The sequence below is a fragment of the Triturus cristatus genome, chromosome 9 (genome assembly GCF_964204655.1).
Source record: "Triturus cristatus chromosome 9, aTriCri1.1, whole genome shotgun sequence".
NCBI lineage: Eukaryota > Metazoa > Chordata > Amphibia > Caudata > Salamandridae > Triturus > Triturus cristatus.
In genome coordinates, this window is record NC_140592.1 from 642406961 (window position 1) to 642425214 (window position 18254).

The following is an 18254-nucleotide window of genomic DNA, read 5'->3' on the forward strand; positions in this document are numbered from 1 at the left end:
CTCTAGTCATGATTTACATGTATGGGGAGCATTGTCATTAACCTACATGCCAACATCTTCCCCGTATTTTATAATCAAAGTTGGGCATCGAATGGGGACAAACAAATCTGACCTCCAATTGGCCATGGTCCTTTCTGGGCAGAGCCTCTTTGATCACTTCATTGGTGGACTGGGGAAACACGCCTCTCTGGTTGGAAAACTCATACATTGTCATATGGGATATGTGTGTGGCACATAATCAGTGGCGGCTCGCAGAGGGATTACTGCGGGGTGGTGAGGCGGGGAGGGGCAGGGTTGGGCGGTAGTGGAGTCGGACATGCGACGACCAGGAGTAAAGTAAGTAAATAAATAAATGAAACTATTTATCATGCGCTCGCTGCATCGCCAACTCAGCGATGCACTCCTGGCCTTACTTTACTCCACCCCCCGATGGCAGCCCTCTGGAGGGCGAAAGGGGGTCCTAAAGGCCCCCCAGACATCCCCTTGTAGGCAGGTGCAGTCACTCATTGCACCCACTTGCAAGTGCAGGCAGGTGGCCAAGTGCACAGTGTAACACGGAGCGACTTTAAAGCACTTGAATGAACTGTGCAAAACAATTTAACAAATACATACTACTCTGAACACTATGAGAATCTCTAATCCTTTAGTACAGTGTCAGAGGTGAGACACTTTCTCTGACTAGACTAGAAATACACAGACATACTAACCTGGTCACTCACTTTCCTGACCCTGTACAATGACTTACTTTAACCATTTAGTGTTCACTCCTCGAATACTTTTATATTTAAACATTCGTTTCCATTGTAAAATAGTCAGGCCATACTCATTGACGTTTGATTCGCTTGCAACATTTAGAGCATTTGAATGGTCTTTTAAGTAGGGATTAGAGATTATCGTACTGATGAAAGATAATGATATTTTACCTTAGATAGTAGCTGCCATGTCTCAGTCTATATCTGCGTCTGCAGAAGAATGTTAGCAAAGCCACAATGATGAGTATGATCACAAACGCGGCGACTGTGAGCCCCCCAATAAGGCTGGGTCTGTGGAGCCTGGTCTCACAATTTTTTCCATAGAATAAATAGGTATCTGTGTTGGGACATCTGGAAAGAAAACAGAAGGGCGAGAATTTAGAAGAATAAAGATGGAATAACAAAATTGACAAACTGTTAGATTACATTGCCTTAATGCACCATAATTCAGAGATTTCATTTGGTTTCCTGAGGTAGCAAAATGCATTATAAAGGGCAAATGGAAGCACTTGGAAAAGGTCAACCCTTTTTGATGGTAAAGGAAACATGAAATAACCTTAATAGAGTCAGCCTTAGGAATGATGAACAGGGGACCTAATGGAATCCTCCAAACGACTAAACTATTTGTAAGAGCCTCAACAACAGTTTCTTTGTGGGTTGAGTCTGATGCCTAAGCGTGGATATGCATATGTACATGGATGTGTCACGCTGCCAGAAAATGGAGATCATAAAAGTATAGGATCCTTCCTCAAGCACAAAACAAGTTGCAAGTACAGTGCAGAAAAAAAGGAATGCTTAGTTACACTCATTTACACCTAGAAGCAACTGAAAGCATCCACAGTGTCTATTAACTTCTGTAAAACACAGATACTCAATTGTCAACCATTTACACACCACCCAACAGTGCTTAATTTGTAAGAGAATAAGCGCCTCGCCCAATCATTTGCTCAGACACCTAAGGTCAGTGCTATGGAAGGGCAGGGTGCCAAATACCAAGGCTGCTTCGTCTTGATTCTCCCTCATGCCTCTTTAATCCACCACCAGACATACCATGTTTCTTTATCTTACTCTTGCAGTTTCTTTTTTATTTCTGTTTCCTCCATTTGTCACTATTTTTCCAGTCTTTCCTTTCTCCATCTTTCCAGATTTGGTGTTTTCCTCTCTTGCTCTGAATTGAAGTCTGTTGAGGAAAAATAAGTACTGGTGCCCAAGAATAAGTGCCGGTCAGTGCTTAATTTGAATTGGTGGTTTCCTTTACTCGGCACCTACTTGTAAACACTTGCACTTATGACAGTCTGCCACATGGTGACACTGTTCGTCTAATTAAAGATGAGCACAAAAACAGTTGTTTATTAATTCAATATGTAATAACAAAGGTGTAGCTTGGTCAGTAAGATTGGGACAGGTGAGTTTCAGATTTTCCCAACAATCACGCTGGCATATAATGTTATAATACAATATAGGCCAAACAGGGTGCATAAGAGGGGCCTAAGGGGCAGTGGAAAGGGAGAGAAATGAGGATTGGTGAGAGAAACACAGTATTCTGTAAAATAAGAAACATTTTCAAGGACTTTCAAAACATGGAAAGAGAGAGAGTGTATTGTGTGTTTTTGTCTGTGCGAATGTAAAATTTTCTGGTGAAATCCAACAGACAGCTCTCCATACCTGACTGAAAGCACCTGTACCCAACTATTTATCAGAACATACATTTATTGGGGGGTGTAACATCCCAGTCACCACCCCTGAAGCTACGCAAGAGTATTAAAAATTACTAAGAACTGCCACTCAAGCCATTCTTATAGCTTTGGGGGCCTGGAATCGTCTGAATCGTCAGAATTATAGGAGTGTGGTGGTTAGTTGTTGAATTAGTGTGGTCAGTGGCAGCGCTGGTAGGGTAGTGCAAGCTCCAATGGCTTACTAACGAGGGCCCGACACATATTTTTACAAATTAAGCACTGATGCTTGTGGGCACCACCAGCGAAACTTAAACACTGCCACCCAAATAATTGCAACCTGCAGCTCAGTAGTAACTAGCCAATTCCATCTTTTCTAAAGAATGAACTCATCTGAGAACACCTGAAATAAAATAATTGGATAACAAGGAAGCTTTTTCAAGAATGAAGACATTGAAATCCTCTTGCCACTGGCGCCACATCTACCTGAGTGTAAGGTCTGATAGGGTGACCAATCACTCCATGTCATCATGGACATTGTTGGCTGTCTTGTGCTTTAAGCCCAAAAAATAAATCTTTGATATCAGATTTGTTAGTCAAATGAACTCAATCAAAACATTGCTACAATCAATGAGGCATATTGTCTGATAGACCGCGTGACCCAAAGAGGAGTTTCCAAAAGAGCTTAACAGTGTCAGCAAGTTGAATGCAGACACAAATAGTTAAAATACAAGAGTTAAAGCCACCATAAAAGAGTTAGCTATGCCCAGGGGAGGTTTAGAAAATGTTTTTTAGTATAGCCTTAATTGGTGGTGTGAAACCTTATAATCATCATGTTCTTTTGTTCGCCCCCCCCAAATAAGACAATTTAACTTTTCAATATCCTTCCCCAAACAATTTAAGGTAAGATTCAATTGTGTATTTAGTCTGTTAGAGGACACAACAGCAAAAGTATCAATTGGCTACAGATTTTGTGCAAATTATAACCGCGCCAGGGCTTCGACAAATTATTGAGTAACCCATTCATATTCAAAGTTATTATACATATGAACATAGATTGAAGGTTTGAAAGGTAGAGAAACGTTTAGTTATAAAACGCATGCCACGCATGAGCGAAGCACTTAGTTGAAGAAACATTTATTTGAAAATGTTGCATATTTTAAACCAAATGAAAACTTTACATTAACCATGAAAATGTTTGAAACCAATTTCAAAAAGTGTTTTGCAAACTCACCACAGTCATAGCTTTGTTTCTTCCCATTATGATGTCTTACCATTACACCAAAATTCCAGATTACCTAATTAGTGTTCAAACTTTTACTTTTGAAGTTCACATATCTTATTCAGCACAATAAAAATACTCTAACTAAGACCCATTACAGGCCCCTGTATTCAAAACGTTTTGTCGAGAGCATTTTCCAAACGGGACAAAACATTTGTTTTTTTGATAAACAAAGTTTTTGTTGATTTTAGCCCTAAGGACATGGCAAGAATATAATCTTTGACTAGGCGTGGGCAGTGAACTCTGCTACTCCGTTCATAGAGTTTTCTGCACTCTGTGCTGCGTGGAGCACATGGAGGTCCGAAAAACTTTGCGGACTGGAGTTCATTAAGTTGGTGAGCGCGATTGAGGAAAATCCAACACTAGACTACCTCCCAGCAAGATTTATCAACGTGGACGGTTGCGGATGGTCGGGACCACTTGCACAGAGAAACCATCCGTTGCGTTGAGGAAGCGGCTGCTTGAGTAGAAAATCTACGTGATCCGCAGAAAGAACAGCACCCTCTTGTGCATGATGCCGTTCACGCTGATTTTCCAGCGCAGGACAAACACTCGGCACTAAAAGTCAGCATGAACGGCAAAGAGTGAGCTCTTAAGGCGCCATCATGGCAGCTCGCCAATCCTCATCCTCCATGGAACCCAGCCATGGGAACCACAGGGTTCTGAGATGGTGGCGTGTACCAGGTGAGTTGACAATCAAGGTGCTGTAAATCTGGAAATTCTGCCAAGATTGCCCATAAGGAGTTTGGCTTCAAGGGGATTAAGTTCTGTAAAAGTGTTGGGGACTGAGACATGAATGCGGAGAGCATGCCGGAGCTGGAGATATCTATAGAGTTACATGTTTGCAAGAGCGTAGGTGGTTTGAAGAGCTTGGAAGGAGCGTATGTGTGTCCCGGACCAGATGTTCCCCAGTTGGGCGGCACCGATGAGGTCCCAAGCTCTAAAGCCTTGAAGTATTGCAACCTCCCTCAACCAAGTGCCATGCCAGGGTGGTGTCTTTTGGGTAAGTTTGGCATTGCACATATCAAAGCGCCGCTCTCCAGGCCAAGAACACCAGCCTGGTCCCTGAAAATATGGAGGTGGGAATTGGAGAGCCATAGAGCAGAGCCTGAAGGTGAGAAAAACATAACAGGAACAACTCCAGACGATAGGCAGAGTCAGAATATCCCCCATTAAACCAGTTGTGAATTTCAAGGTGAGAAGCCAGGTAGTAAACATAGAGATTGGCCATTTCCATGCCACTATCATAAGGGCCTCATTGACAGTGCATAAAGACAAGACGGTGTCAGGATCCATGCCACAGAAACATCATGGCCATTCTGTCTAGGGCACAGAACCACTTCCAAGGCAGGTGGAACAGCCAATTTTCACACATGTACAGGAACCGTGGAAGAGTCGTCATTTTGTTTAGGGCTATACATTCCAGAACATTTAGCAGGAGGGAAAGCCACCTAATAAGGTCAGTGTTGGCCCTTTGGACTAAGGATTGTAAGTTAAGGGCCCATGTAAATTCTGGATGTAAAGAGACCCAGATACCTAGTATTGAAATCTAAGCCGATGTAGAGGGATGCTCGCCTGCCAATCAAAGCTGTCTCTAGAGGAGGCTAAGGGGACCAATACAGACTTAGATGGATTTATCTTCAGACCAAAGTCCTCCTCAAAACATTACAATATATGAAGACAGCAAGGGCCACTCATTGCAGGGTCTGCATGAAATAAAAGGACTTTATCCACGTACAAAGCTATTCGGTCCACCTGGTCGGCACCCCACACCCAATGGGAAAAAGTGGAGAAAGTAACTCTTTGATCTGGACTCAGGCATTGGGTTTGGAGTAAAGGGCACAAACCATACGACAAATTTGAGGTCCGATGCTGGCCCGAGTCAACACCAGTTGGAGGTAACCCTAGTCCACCATGTTGAAACCTTTTCTAAATCGATAAAAAGTAAAGCAAGATCATGTGACACACAATGGAGGTGTGCCAGGGTCACATGGAGCCATCAGAGACAGTGCCTCATGCTGCGAGTCGGCATAAAGCTGCATTGGCTTAGATGAATCAACATAGCAAGGACATGCCTGAGCTGGGTGGCCAGCATAGTGGCAAAAAAGTTGACCTCATCGTTAAGGAGTGATATCAGACAATATTACAAACAGGAGGTGGAGGGAGGTTGCGTCTTGGGGATTTCCACTAATGTGGCTGTGTCCAGATCTGGAGGCAAGGCGCCTGTGTGACACACTTTCTTATAAAAGGACAAAAAGTGGGGGAGTAGCGTCTCACTGAACACGGTATAGTATTCGGTAGGAAAACATTCTGTCCAGGGGTTTTTCCTGGTGCCAGACCAGACAACACGTCTCCAACCTCCTCAGCTGTAAAAGGTTTATCAAGCACATGAGTTTCAGCAGGGTACAGGCGAGGGAGATGGATTGCGTCAAAGAACTGGATGGAGATCTCCGAGTCTCTCCTGGCGGGGTCTGTGTATAAAGTTTCGTAGTAGAGCAAATGCCTGCGCATGTCATGATTGAGTAATACAATCGACAATTTCAGGTATAATTCTATTCACCTACTGCTGGAAGGCCAGCCAGTATAGCAACTTCCAGTCTTGTTCTCCCACCAATAAATATTGGGTGTCGTGGCCCACCAAAGATGTTTGATGGCTTCAAGAAAGTGATGGTGGATTTCTTCAAGAAGGAGAGCCAGCTGTCGGGGGATATCCTCCTTAGGGTCAGATGCAAGGCATCTTTGCAGGTGGGAGGCACGTGCCTCTAGTTCAATAATGCGAGAGGCGCAAGCAGATTCCAGGGCCCTATTGTATCCCCTAGCAATGCCCCGTATTGCACCACAGAAGTCGCGACTAGAAAATCGCTGTTGAATATTGTCAGAAAAGTGTGTGTCAAAACCTAGAAAGGAAAACAAAAAATAAACGTACATGTAATAAAAACTAGAGATTTGAAACCACAGCAACAAGGAAGCAAATCCCCATCCGCAACTCCCTCCTTCCCCACACTTCTACCCCAGAAGCATCTTTTGCCCTGAAAAAAGAGGCACTACGAAAAACAATATGCACAACAACAGAGAAACATCAAATGGAAGAACCGCATCTTAGTAAAGGATAAGTCGTTAGCTGCCATTGAGGCTGGTGGAAGCATCTGCAGGGATGAAGAATGAGTAGCTGGGCAAATGGTCACAGAGTACATCTGGAGAACAAATAGAACAGTTCAAAGGAGTAGAAACAATGCATTTGTCGAAGACTCAGTTCCACTTAAATCGTGGGACTACGGGAGAGATCAAAGTTGTGGAGAGCCACTCGGCCTCTACCATACAATGTAACACACGGTACATGCATCCCCCACCCCTCGAGGCGGGCTCGCCTCGGGGATATAAATAAAGTTACGGAAGACCGCTCGGGGTCTTTCCGGTTAAGTAATATACCGTGTGCCTGTGGTCTTTGCGACGAGTGCTCCCTGCACGTGTGGCCTTCACCATGTCACCACACTGGCGATGAGGCCGGAAGTCCTGCTGCGTGCCCTCGGCAGTCTGCGGAGCCAACCCGCGACGCTCCACATTGACGGCGATCCTCCGGCACCCGGCTGCGCTTCCCAACGGAGGCGTCCCTGCTGACCTGTTTCCCCGCGCCTGCCCGCGTGTCTCCCCCCCGCCGGAGACACGCTCCAGAGGCGGGGCGCGACCTCACCGGCATCCCTCAGAGAGAGCGCGTGCGCGCTGTAATGACTCCGCCTGCCGCCGCTGCGTGAGCCCAGCGCCCTCACCTGCAGAAGCCTACCTCGCCCCACGTGGCTGCCGGAGCGCCCGCTGGTGTCAGAGAGAGCGGGGGCATCGCGTCCCAGCGCACGGAGGGGAGTACCGGACCGGCAGCCAAGACGCCTCAGCACGCATGTGCTGCTCCTAAATCCAACACGCATTGGCTACAGCAAGATCCTCTCCAACAAGCATTGGCTACAGCAAGATCCCCGTTGGCTACGGCGGGATCTATTCGCTTGCTGGTTGTCACCGGCGGTGGTGTGAGTGTGCCACCTTCTCCCTGCCTGCCACCAGGAGCCGACTGCTTCGGGGATTCGGGACAGCCTGCCTCGGAGTGAGTACGCTGAGTGCGCGCACCAGGCCGTCTGTCGCTGCTCACATGCACGTGCGCCACGTGCTCTCCCAGCCCCGCCGATCCTCACGGGTGTGGCACTCGGCACACCAGAGTGTCCCGCCACCAAGCATGAGCACCCCGCCACAACCTGGCGCCAATGCCCCGCTGGGCCCGCCTGCGGCCCAAGGAGGAGGGGGAAGGGCAAACGAGCCGCGACCAAATCATACGATGGTCAACCCACTTCCGTCTTTCAGCGAGATGGCGGATCCAGCCACCGTGGCCCCCGATGGTGAGCGTGGGTAGGCCAGCTCAACAACTATTTCACGGGGACCCGTGAAACGGACGGCACGGTGAAGTGCTCCCTGCTAATCTTCTATGGGGGACCAGAGATTTATGATCTATTTGAAACTCTCCCACACACAGGAAACACGGATGATTACAACGCGGCAGTTGTGGCTCTCAATCAACATTTTGACCCGCAACTCAACCCGGGCTTTGAGAAATTCAAATTTCGACGCTCCTTACAATTAGAGGATGAATCAGTCGACATGTTTCATGCGCGTCTGAGGAGGCTCGCGGCCACATGCGGATTCGCCGACCAGAGAGAGGAGACCAGAAGCCAGATCATACTGGGCTGCAAATCAACACTGCTCAGGAAGCTCATATTGCGTCAGCCCGGCATCAAGCTGGACCAGATTCTAGTGCTAGCTAGGTCACATGAACTCTCTGACGTCCGGGCGGAGGAGATGGCCGCTGCTCTCCACAAACCACCTCCGGCGCATAGCAGCACACAGCCCCCTCAGGTCAAGGAGGAACGCGTCGACGTGATCCGAAGGCGACCAACGTCCGCACCAGTCAGGGTAAAACCGCCACCTGGAGGACCATGCGGGAATTGCAGAGAAGATCATCCTCCCACGGTCACGTGCAGAGCGAAGGGGTGAGAGTGTTCCCGGTGTGGAAAATTGAATCACTACACCAAGGTGTGCCGCAGTGGTCAATCACGGTTTGCCCCAAGAAGACCGAGAGGGTTCGCACAAAGAGTCCGGCAACTATTGATAGCTGACCCGGACGACTCGAAAGGGGCTGCAACGCACCACCAGAATCTCGACCTGGAAGACGAAGATGACGAGGTATACTATGTCTCCTTCGTTGGACAATCGGGAAGCCGGCGCAGGCCGCCGCCCATGTGCTCAGTCAGGATATTGGGTACCGATCTCCAGGCCCTCATAGACACCGGGGCGACGGTGAACGTCATGGACTCCCAACAATTCGAAGCACTGGCGCACCGAACCTCGCTGCTACCGACCAAAGCAAGAATACACGCATATGGAGGCGTCGACCCCCTTCCCTTAAGAGGTACCTTTGAGACGACGGTCACCAGAGGTCCTCTCATCACCACGGCCAGGTTCCACGTAACGTAAGGAAGGAAGGGCACCCTCCTGAGCTGCCACACAGCGGAGGACTTGGGGCTTGTGTTTTTCACGAATGAAGTGCATGAAGCGCACGTCGAGGACATCATGCAGGAGTTTCCCGAACTCTTCACAGGTCTAGGGAAGTTGAAGGGAAAACAGTTTCAGCTCCACATAAACCCCACGGTCAAACCAATAGCCCTACGTCACCGAAGGGTACCGTACAACTTCAGGCCCCAGGTTGAAGCGGAGTTGGCAAAGCTTGAAGCGCTGGACGTCATTGAGAAGGTCACTGGTCCCACGCCCTGGGTGTCTCCGCTAGTGGTCGCTCCTAAGCCAAAGCAACCGGGAGCTATTCGGCTGTGCGTCGATATGAGGCTACCCAACGCTGCTGTCAAGAGAGAACGCCATGTAACACCAACCATGGATGACATCGTAGCGGACCTTAATGGCGCTAAATAGTTTTCAAAACTGGACCTTAACGCGGGGTACCACCAGCTGGAGCTAGAACCAAACAGCAGGTACATTACGACCTTCGCTACACATGTGGGCCTCAGAAGATACAAGCGGCTCAGCTTTGAAGTGTCTTCGGCGGCGGAGGTATTTCAGAACGCCATTAAGGCTGACAGGAGTAATCAATCTGAGCGATGATATCCTGGTATTCTCGTGTACACTCGAAGATCATCATGCCCAGCTGAGAGCAACACTCCAACGGCTCAGAGACCATGGCCTAACACTACACAAGGAGAAGTGCGTGTTCTATCAAGAATCCATCGACTTCTTCGGTTACACGTTCACGCGAGAAGGCCTCAAAGTAGATTCGAAGAAGGCGCTTGCCCTGCGGTCGGTCAGCATCCCCAAGTCACCCACCGAAGTGAGGAGCTTCCTCGGGATGGCAACGTACTGCGGCAGGTTCATCCCGAACCTAGCTGCCCTGTCTGAACCCCTTTGCATCCTAACACGCAGTGACCGGCCTTGGCTATGGACGGTGGAAGCCAACGCAGCATTCGCGAAGATCAAGGCGGCGTTGCAAGACAACACTGTCATGGCATACTTCCGCCCCGGAAGGCCGACGGAACTTGTTGTAGACGCAAGCCCGGTGGGTCTTGGAGCAGTACTGTTACAAGAACACGAAGGAGGGATGTGGAAACCAGTTGCCTATGCCAGTCGTGCGCTCTCTGACACGGAGACGAGGTACGCGCATATAGAACGAGAAGCCTTGGCAATAAAGTGGGCATGCCAACATTTTCATTTATACTTGTTTGGGCAAGATTTCAACGTGATCACAGACCACAAACCCCTAGTCCCACTGTTTGGGGGCACCACACGGCTAGCACCGCCTGCATTGAACGATGGGCAGTACAGCTGCAGCAATACAGATTCAAGGTGCTTTTCCGTCCAGGGGCCCACAACCCTGTGGACTACTTGTCCCGTCACCCGGAGGACCTTCCCCGGCATGCGTCCCCACGGATGTCAGATACTCCAACGCGTATGTGCAGATGATAGTCCGAGATGCTTGCCCGGATGCGGTGACCCTGGAAGAAGTTGGCCAAGCCACGGACAATGACGAGACCTTGACCAAAGTCAAGAAAGCCCTGGCATCTCACGACTGGAAGAGGTTCCTGGAAGGAAACAAAGCGCTCACGGAAGAAGAAAAGCACGCGCAGCAACAGCTGTGGCAAGTTCGTCATGAGCTAAGCATAGGGGAGTGTGGCGCAGTCCTGATAGGCCACCTCCTAGTCGTCCCTAGAACATTGCAAGCCCGTTTCCTGCAACTGGCACATGAAGGCCATCAGGGCATGGCGAAAACCAAGGCACGACTCAGGAACAAAGTCTGGTTTCCAACCATGGATACAAAAGTAGAACAGCTAGTACGGAGATGCCGAGCGTGCACGATCACAGGGGGTGACCCGTCACCGGCGCCTGTCCTCACCGAAGAACCGTGTCATCACCCGTGGTCCAATGTGAGTGTGGATTTCGGCAGTTTTCCGGATGGGAGACAAATGCTAGTACTTGTGGATGCCTACACGAAGTTCCCTGTGGTGGAAATAGTGGAGTCCACGTCGTTCCAACACATACGGATGGCTCTGGATAAGACGTTCGCCATGCTAGGGAACCCCAAAGAAGTCCGATCTGACAATGGGCTGCCTTTCCAAGGTCAGGAATTCAGAGAATACTTGGCGAAGCGAGCGATCAAACACAGGCGGATAACTCCTCTGTGGCCACAGGCGAATGGGGACGTCGAGAGACTGATGCGCACTCTGAATAGAGACCTGCGTATCGCCGTAGAACAAGGACAAGATGTGGAGATAGCCTTGACCAGGTTTCTCGACGCCTATCGACACACGCCTCACTGCACGACGAAATGCGCCCCAGCCTATCTCCTCTTCAAAGAAGCCCCGCGAGACGGGATACTGACCGACCCATCCTGGAGCCCACCAGCACACGATGATGAGGCAGTGCAAGGCCGAAGGGAGAAGACGAACAACAAGGCCAGCGAGTATCGGAGAGCTCGAGAAAATCACCTAGTAGCGGGAGACAGGGTGGTAGTGAAAGATCCACACCCTGGATGGAAATTCCGTACACCCTTCGAACCGGAGGTGTGGACAGTGCTCGCAACAAAAGGAACTATGATCACGGCAGGAAGAGGAGACGTGAGAGTGACGAGGAATGCCTCGTATTTCAAGAAGGTTCAGGGGACACTAGCAGGAGAACAGGACAGCGAATAAATAGGAATGGAGTGCGATGAGTCCCCTGAGTGGTCGCCTGCACTGGAGAGGGGATCTCCAAGGAGAAGTGAAGGCAGACAACAGGGCGAACCAGAGCAAAATGCAGGCAGTCACCAGGAAAACCAAGCCTTTAGAGAAGAACCCGTCTCCCGGAGCCTGGAAGACAGAGGTGGCTCCAGCAGAGGAGCAGGCTCCCGTTTGCGAGGTAACCCGGCTCTGAGCCAAAGACTCAGAGACTTTATGTGCCCCTCGCCTTAAGCGGAGAGCGCTGATGTTTGGCAGTATCTAAAATGTTGGAGGGATGTAGAGAGCCACTCGGCCTCTACCATACAATGTAACACACGGTACATGCATCCCCCACCCCTCGAGGCGAGCTCGCCTCGGGGATATAAATAAAGTTACGGAAGACCGCTCGGGGTCTTCCCGGTTAAGTAATGTACCGTGTGCCTGTGGTCTTTGCGACGAGTTCTCCCTGCACGTGTGGCCTTCACCAGGTCACCACAAAAGTCAGTATTAGGAGCTGCCGGCGTTAACGTTGTAGGGGCTGTAGATTTATCAAATGGGACAAAAAATCACACACTGTGCAAAATTATTCAAAGTCTTTAGCTAACTTTGGTTAGTTTAAAATGAACATTGTTGAAGCAAGAGTGAAGACAGTTTCTGGCTTAAGGTGGAAAAAGGAGGTGGGAGAGGAGGGCAGAGTTTTTGTCCATTTAATTGACATAAAAAAAATGCTAACGTGGTATGGGCCTGTCGAGGGCAGAGCCACCCTTGCTATGTAATGACTGGGGCAAGGAGGACCATATGACGGGGTAATGGAAGGAGAGATGTGACAGCAATGGGGCTGCAAGAGAGTACTGGGCAAGAAGAAAAACAACAAAAACAGAGCTGATAATAGCAAAATGAGAGTGTGCTTAACGTTCCAGTGTGGCTAAGAAGGAGACCTGAGCAGATGTTGTGACACATTTTTATCTCATCAGTCAAAAAGAGCTGTTCTAGAGCTCTCAGTTTTTCCAGGTTAATGAGGGAATAGGTCATCCAGGCTCGATTTTTTCTTAGCGTACTATGACTAGGGCTTGTGTGTTCTTTTTAAATTCAAGATTACATGAATTTTATATAACAAGAATTATCTAGACTTTATGAGCTACTCAAACAGTCAATTCTAAAACCACGGAGTATTCATTGCTCTATCGTTTTTTTACTGTGGACCAGGCTGCCAAGGAAGTGAGAATGCATTGAAGAGATTAAGGAATGTGGTCTGTATCTGGCACTTTGAAATTGGATACGTTAACAATCCACTAATATTAAGATTAAAATTTGTTACAGATATATTTAAAGAGGGAATTGTGAGACCTTTACTGAATACCAAATGCACCAAACCACTTTGAATACTTTGGCGAATTTCAAACCTTGCATTGATTTCTAATCCAATATAATAAACAATTGTTTCTCAGTTTCAAACTCATCAGAAGCCACATTACACTCATAAACTAAGGCAATCAAATTTGAAAATGTTTTGTGGCAATGAGTGAATACTGTTAGCATAGTCCAACATTTAGGACCTTTGGTAGCATTCGATAAAATGAGATATTTCAATTTCTGATACAATAGCAGAGTGTCCATATTTCTATTTCAAATACCATAGCAGAGTGTCCCCGCTCGTCCTGTTAGATTATTTTATGGGTACCACCATGCAGCACAGCCCTAACATTGATCCAATACAACAAAGGTAACGTGGAACTCTAAAGAAATCCATGTGCCACTCTGGGCCCAATTTCACTTTATTACATTCGCCTGGCTGTCTTGTCAGTCTTAGGTTGACAATTCTTAGATATGGATCTTGAACATTCCTAGGTTTATTGCTCAGTAGATAGTAACTAAAGTCAATAAGGTGCCCCGGTGAACTGCATTGCTCAAGTGTAGAATTAATAGCAGAATAGCTGGTTACAATTGAATAACTAAAAAAACTCACCTGACGGCGGTTCCCTGCCCGCAACCTGCATTTCACTAAGCCCTGTAGCTAGGGTGGGACTACGTCCCCCAGCATCCACAGAGTTATGGAGCCGCCAATGGAGAACAGATAGTGCTGAGCTTCTCCAGCAGCGCAGGTCTCACCTGACAGTGGTTCCTTGCATGCAAGTCACATTTCACCAGGCCCTTTTGATGGGGTGGGACTATATCCCCCAGCATTCACAGGGTCAAGGAGGGGCCAACGGAGTGCACATAAGCGCCGAATTCTCCGGCAGTGCGAGTCTCACCTGATGGGGGCTCCCTGACTGCAAGGTGCATTTTTACGCAGCCCTGTACCACAAGTCTCTCTTTCCTATTTTATACAAACCCCACTTTCCCCCAGGGGAGCTAAGGTTTCGGTTACTTGACATATGCTGCCCTTGGGATGGATAGGAGGTCCAGCATCGGCTCCAGTATTGTGCTTGCCATTGGGACCAGTTACGTGCATGACAGAAGGCTAAGCCTTGCATGCTTCCGCGGCTCGGACAATATGGATGACCAGAAACACGTTCAGGATCTGGACCAGGCCCTGCAGGAAGACACCCTAGTGTTTTAGATCTAGCATGGGATTTAGGGGATATACAGCATGAAGTTCAGTCCCTGCAACTGAAAAATCAGTCGCGTAAGGACGAACTGGTCTGATGTCACTCTCGCCACTCCCCCTGAATATCTGGAGAGGGGACTGGGGCGGATCCCAATGGTACAAGCCCTGTTCTGCAACCTTTATCTTTGGTGATTTGGGAAATCAAACAAGTGCAACAGCTACAAGAAATGCTAATCCTGTTCATGCCACAGTTACCACTCCATCCCCACTGCCCAAATTATCTTTTGGGGATAGTCACAAATTTGATGCATTTTGGAGTCAGTGCCAGTTGCAATTTCTTTTTAAATCCAGAGCCTTTCCCTCTGATACAACTAGGTTTGCCTTTATCATATCCTATCTCGGGGGGACAGTTGCTAATTGGGATATTCCACTCATTGAAAATAATGACGCGGTTTAACATGATTTTGGAATGTTTAAAGAGACAATGCGCATTCTCTTTGTTAAGCACATTTTTGTCCAGGTCAGCGATAATGAGCTGTTAAACCTACGTCAGGGCAAGAAGAATCTTCTTACCTACATTATTGGCTTTGTGTAAACTAGTTACGGAAACCCAGTGGCCAGAGGAAATATGAACCTCCCTTTTTTATAGGTGGTTAAGGGATGACTTAAAGGATTCCATGGCACACATTGTAGATTTACCATCAGATTGTTCCGAGTTCATTGACTTAGTTGTCAGGCTTGACCATAGGTTAAATGAATGAAAGGGGAACCCAGACTGCTAGGTGTGCAGTCTGAGCAGAAAGAGACAGAGTATAAGTATCAGGATACTACAGAACCCATGCAGATTAGGAGCTAGCGAGGTCCTCTGATTGCCAAGGAAAAGAACGTAGAAAGAAATTAAACCTGTGTTTGTTTTGCAGTATAGCAGGGCATTTTGCACGAGAATGCTCTGCCAAACCAAAGGGAATTCGAAAGGCTAGCTCCTGGACATCTGACATGGTGCAAGAAAAATTTAGAGCCTGGCTGGCAAAGGGGTCAATCAGTCGGGTGTGTTTCTTGAAGCGACCCCCTATTATATGACTTATTCTTCACATGAGGTTCCACAACATTTCAAGATACCAGTCAACCATATAATTTCACCCCAACATAGGCAGGTTCAACCAATGCTTGTAGATTCTATCCAGGGCTACTGGAAACTTCTTACATCCAGCCTTGGTCAGTTCTTTACATATCCCAGGGGATAGGAAAGATGTGCCAGAGCACGTTAGGTCCGTGGTTCCGAGCTCTCGTCTAGGATGATTGTATATCAAATGATTCCATTATCTTTAGTATGTGAGAATGGGCATACTGAGACCTTGACCTTTGATCTAATAGACACACCTACCTTTGGCACTATTTTAGGGATCCCTTGGCTTCAACTGCATAACCCTGTCATTGACTGGTCCCTCCAACTTGTCACCTTGGGATCCCCTTACTGTTGAAAGCATTGCTATAATATCTCACAGAGAGCTCTGTCTCCCTTGACTTGTGCAGTCTTAAAACCAGGCCCTTCAATCAGCTTCCAGTAATATACCAGGACTTTTCAAGACTACCAACCCATAGGGAATTTGATTGATGTGTAAAATTAATTTCGGGGCACTGCAGTACCCTGCAGTCATATTTACTCTCTCTCAGAGCCAGAGACGGAACATTTAAAAAAAATACCTAAAGGAAATGCCAGCCTTAGGGTTTATATGACATTCCAGCTCTCCTTCATCATCGGCGCTCTTCTTTATTTTGAAGAGGGACAGCAATCTGCAAGTGTGCATAGACTACAGAGCATTGAGCAAAGTGACTGTAAAAAACAGACATCCATTGTCATAAATCCCAAACTTGTTAGATCAGGTTCAGAAATCCACTATGTACACCAAACTGGACTTGCATGGTGCATATCACCTTGTTTGTGTTAAAGAGGGTGATGAATTGAAGACAGCCTTTCAGACTTTTTGAATATACAGTTATGCCATTTGGGTTGTGTAATGCCCCAGCGGCCTTCCAGTAATTTATAAATGAGGTTCTGCAAGTTTTGCTGGGCAATTGCATTGTCGTATACATAAATGACATCCTGATCAATTTAAAAAACTGAACAGAACACAAAGACCATGTTAAGCCAATGACTCAGAGAAAATGCCCAAATTGCCTAGTTGGATAAATGCACATTCCATTCCCAGTCTGTTGAGGTCCTGGAATATATCTTAGGGCTCTGCAACCAGAATTCTTCCTTGAATAAAGTCAGGAGGAGTATGAGTCAGGAGAAATAAATGCGTGGATGACTGAATCCTGTATACAATGGGTTTCCTTACCATGGTACCACCTTATAAGTCCCTACAAAAGAATTAAGACAGTATAACCTGGTGTCATAACACTCTATTAGCAGGTCATCCAGGATTCCAAACGACCGTAGCAAACTGTCAGCAATGGTTTTGGTGGTCCAAATTGTCCAACTATATGCATGACTATTTTCAGACCTGCCCAATATGTTCTCAAAACAAGGCATCCCTCACCATCAGGCTATTTATGAACCTTGCCAGTGCCCCCACATCCTTGGCATACTATAAGCATGGACTTTATTACTGACCTCCCCAACTCCAATGGTTATACAACCATTTGGGTGGTGGTAGATTATTTTTCAAAGATGACACATTGTATCGACCTAAAAGAAATACCCACTGTAAGATGTTCACCATGCTGTTTATTCAACAAATCATGCGGTTGCACGGACTCCCTTAGGTCATCAGTTCCGAGAGGGTCCCACAATTCATTTCACGATTTTGGTGCAGTCTTTGCACATCATTGAACATTGATGCTTGACTCTCATCTGCCTATCATCCACAAACATATGGGCAGACAGAGAGGTTTTTGATCAGACACTGCTATGTCTACTAACCTCTACTTCTAAGGGTTGGGAATCCATGTTAGTTTTTGCTGAATTTGCCTACAATAACTCACAGCATTCAGCCAATGGGGTGCCCAATTTTATTGTTTAACGGGTACTTATCCTTGTATGTTGCCCAAAAATGTTGTAATGCACTCTGAAAATCTCTCCACCATACAAGACATTGTAAAACATCTGGCAGATTCACAACAGAAGATGTTATCACATTTGCATCAGGCAAAGTTGAGTATTGAAAAATATGCTAACAAACATTGGCAACAACAGCCAGAATACAAAGTTGGAGATCAAGTTTGGCTGTTCACTTAACACCTGCGATTACAGGGGCTACGTAAGCTACAACCCAAACTTGTGGGTCTCTTTTCTATTGAGCGGATCATTAACCCAATATCTGTGACGTTACAGTTGCCAGAAGATTTACCCATTCATCCAGTGTTTCATGTGTCCCTATTGAAGCCCTATTGTGCACAAACCCGTCCTGCTCCCCCTCCCTTACCCATAATACTTGATGGTCATTTAGAAATTGAGGTACAGAGAATACTTGAGTCTAAGCTTAAGAATGAATGCTTGTTTTACTTGATTGCTTGGAATGGGTATGGTCCTGTAAAGCTATCTTGGGAACCAGCCAGCAATGCGCATGCCCCTTGCCTGGTTCATTCCTTCGATGCCTGTCACACAGACAAACCATGCCCTGTAGGCTGTTCCTTGCGGAGGGAACTGTCACGGCCCCCTCATGCACTCTCTCTGTGTTGGGCCTAGTGTGCAGAGCTCATGTTGATTTACCCCATGGAGCTTTATGGCGAAAGGCTTGGTGTTGTTTTCCACTATGT

The 18254-nt window shown here is 47.2% G+C and overlaps 1 protein-coding gene across 1 annotated transcript in view; it reads right to left on the reverse strand.

The window, feature by feature from the left end:
* Window positions 1-18254, reverse strand: part of LOC146798423 (mucin-17-like) — a 512003-nt gene that overhangs the window by 13718 nt on the left and 480031 nt on the right. The window contains exon 12 of the mRNA XM_085627967.1: window positions 924-1103. Coding sequence (XP_085484093.1) covers window positions 924-1103 — 180 coding nt within the window. The remainder of the gene's footprint in view (window positions 1-923; window positions 1104-18254) is intronic.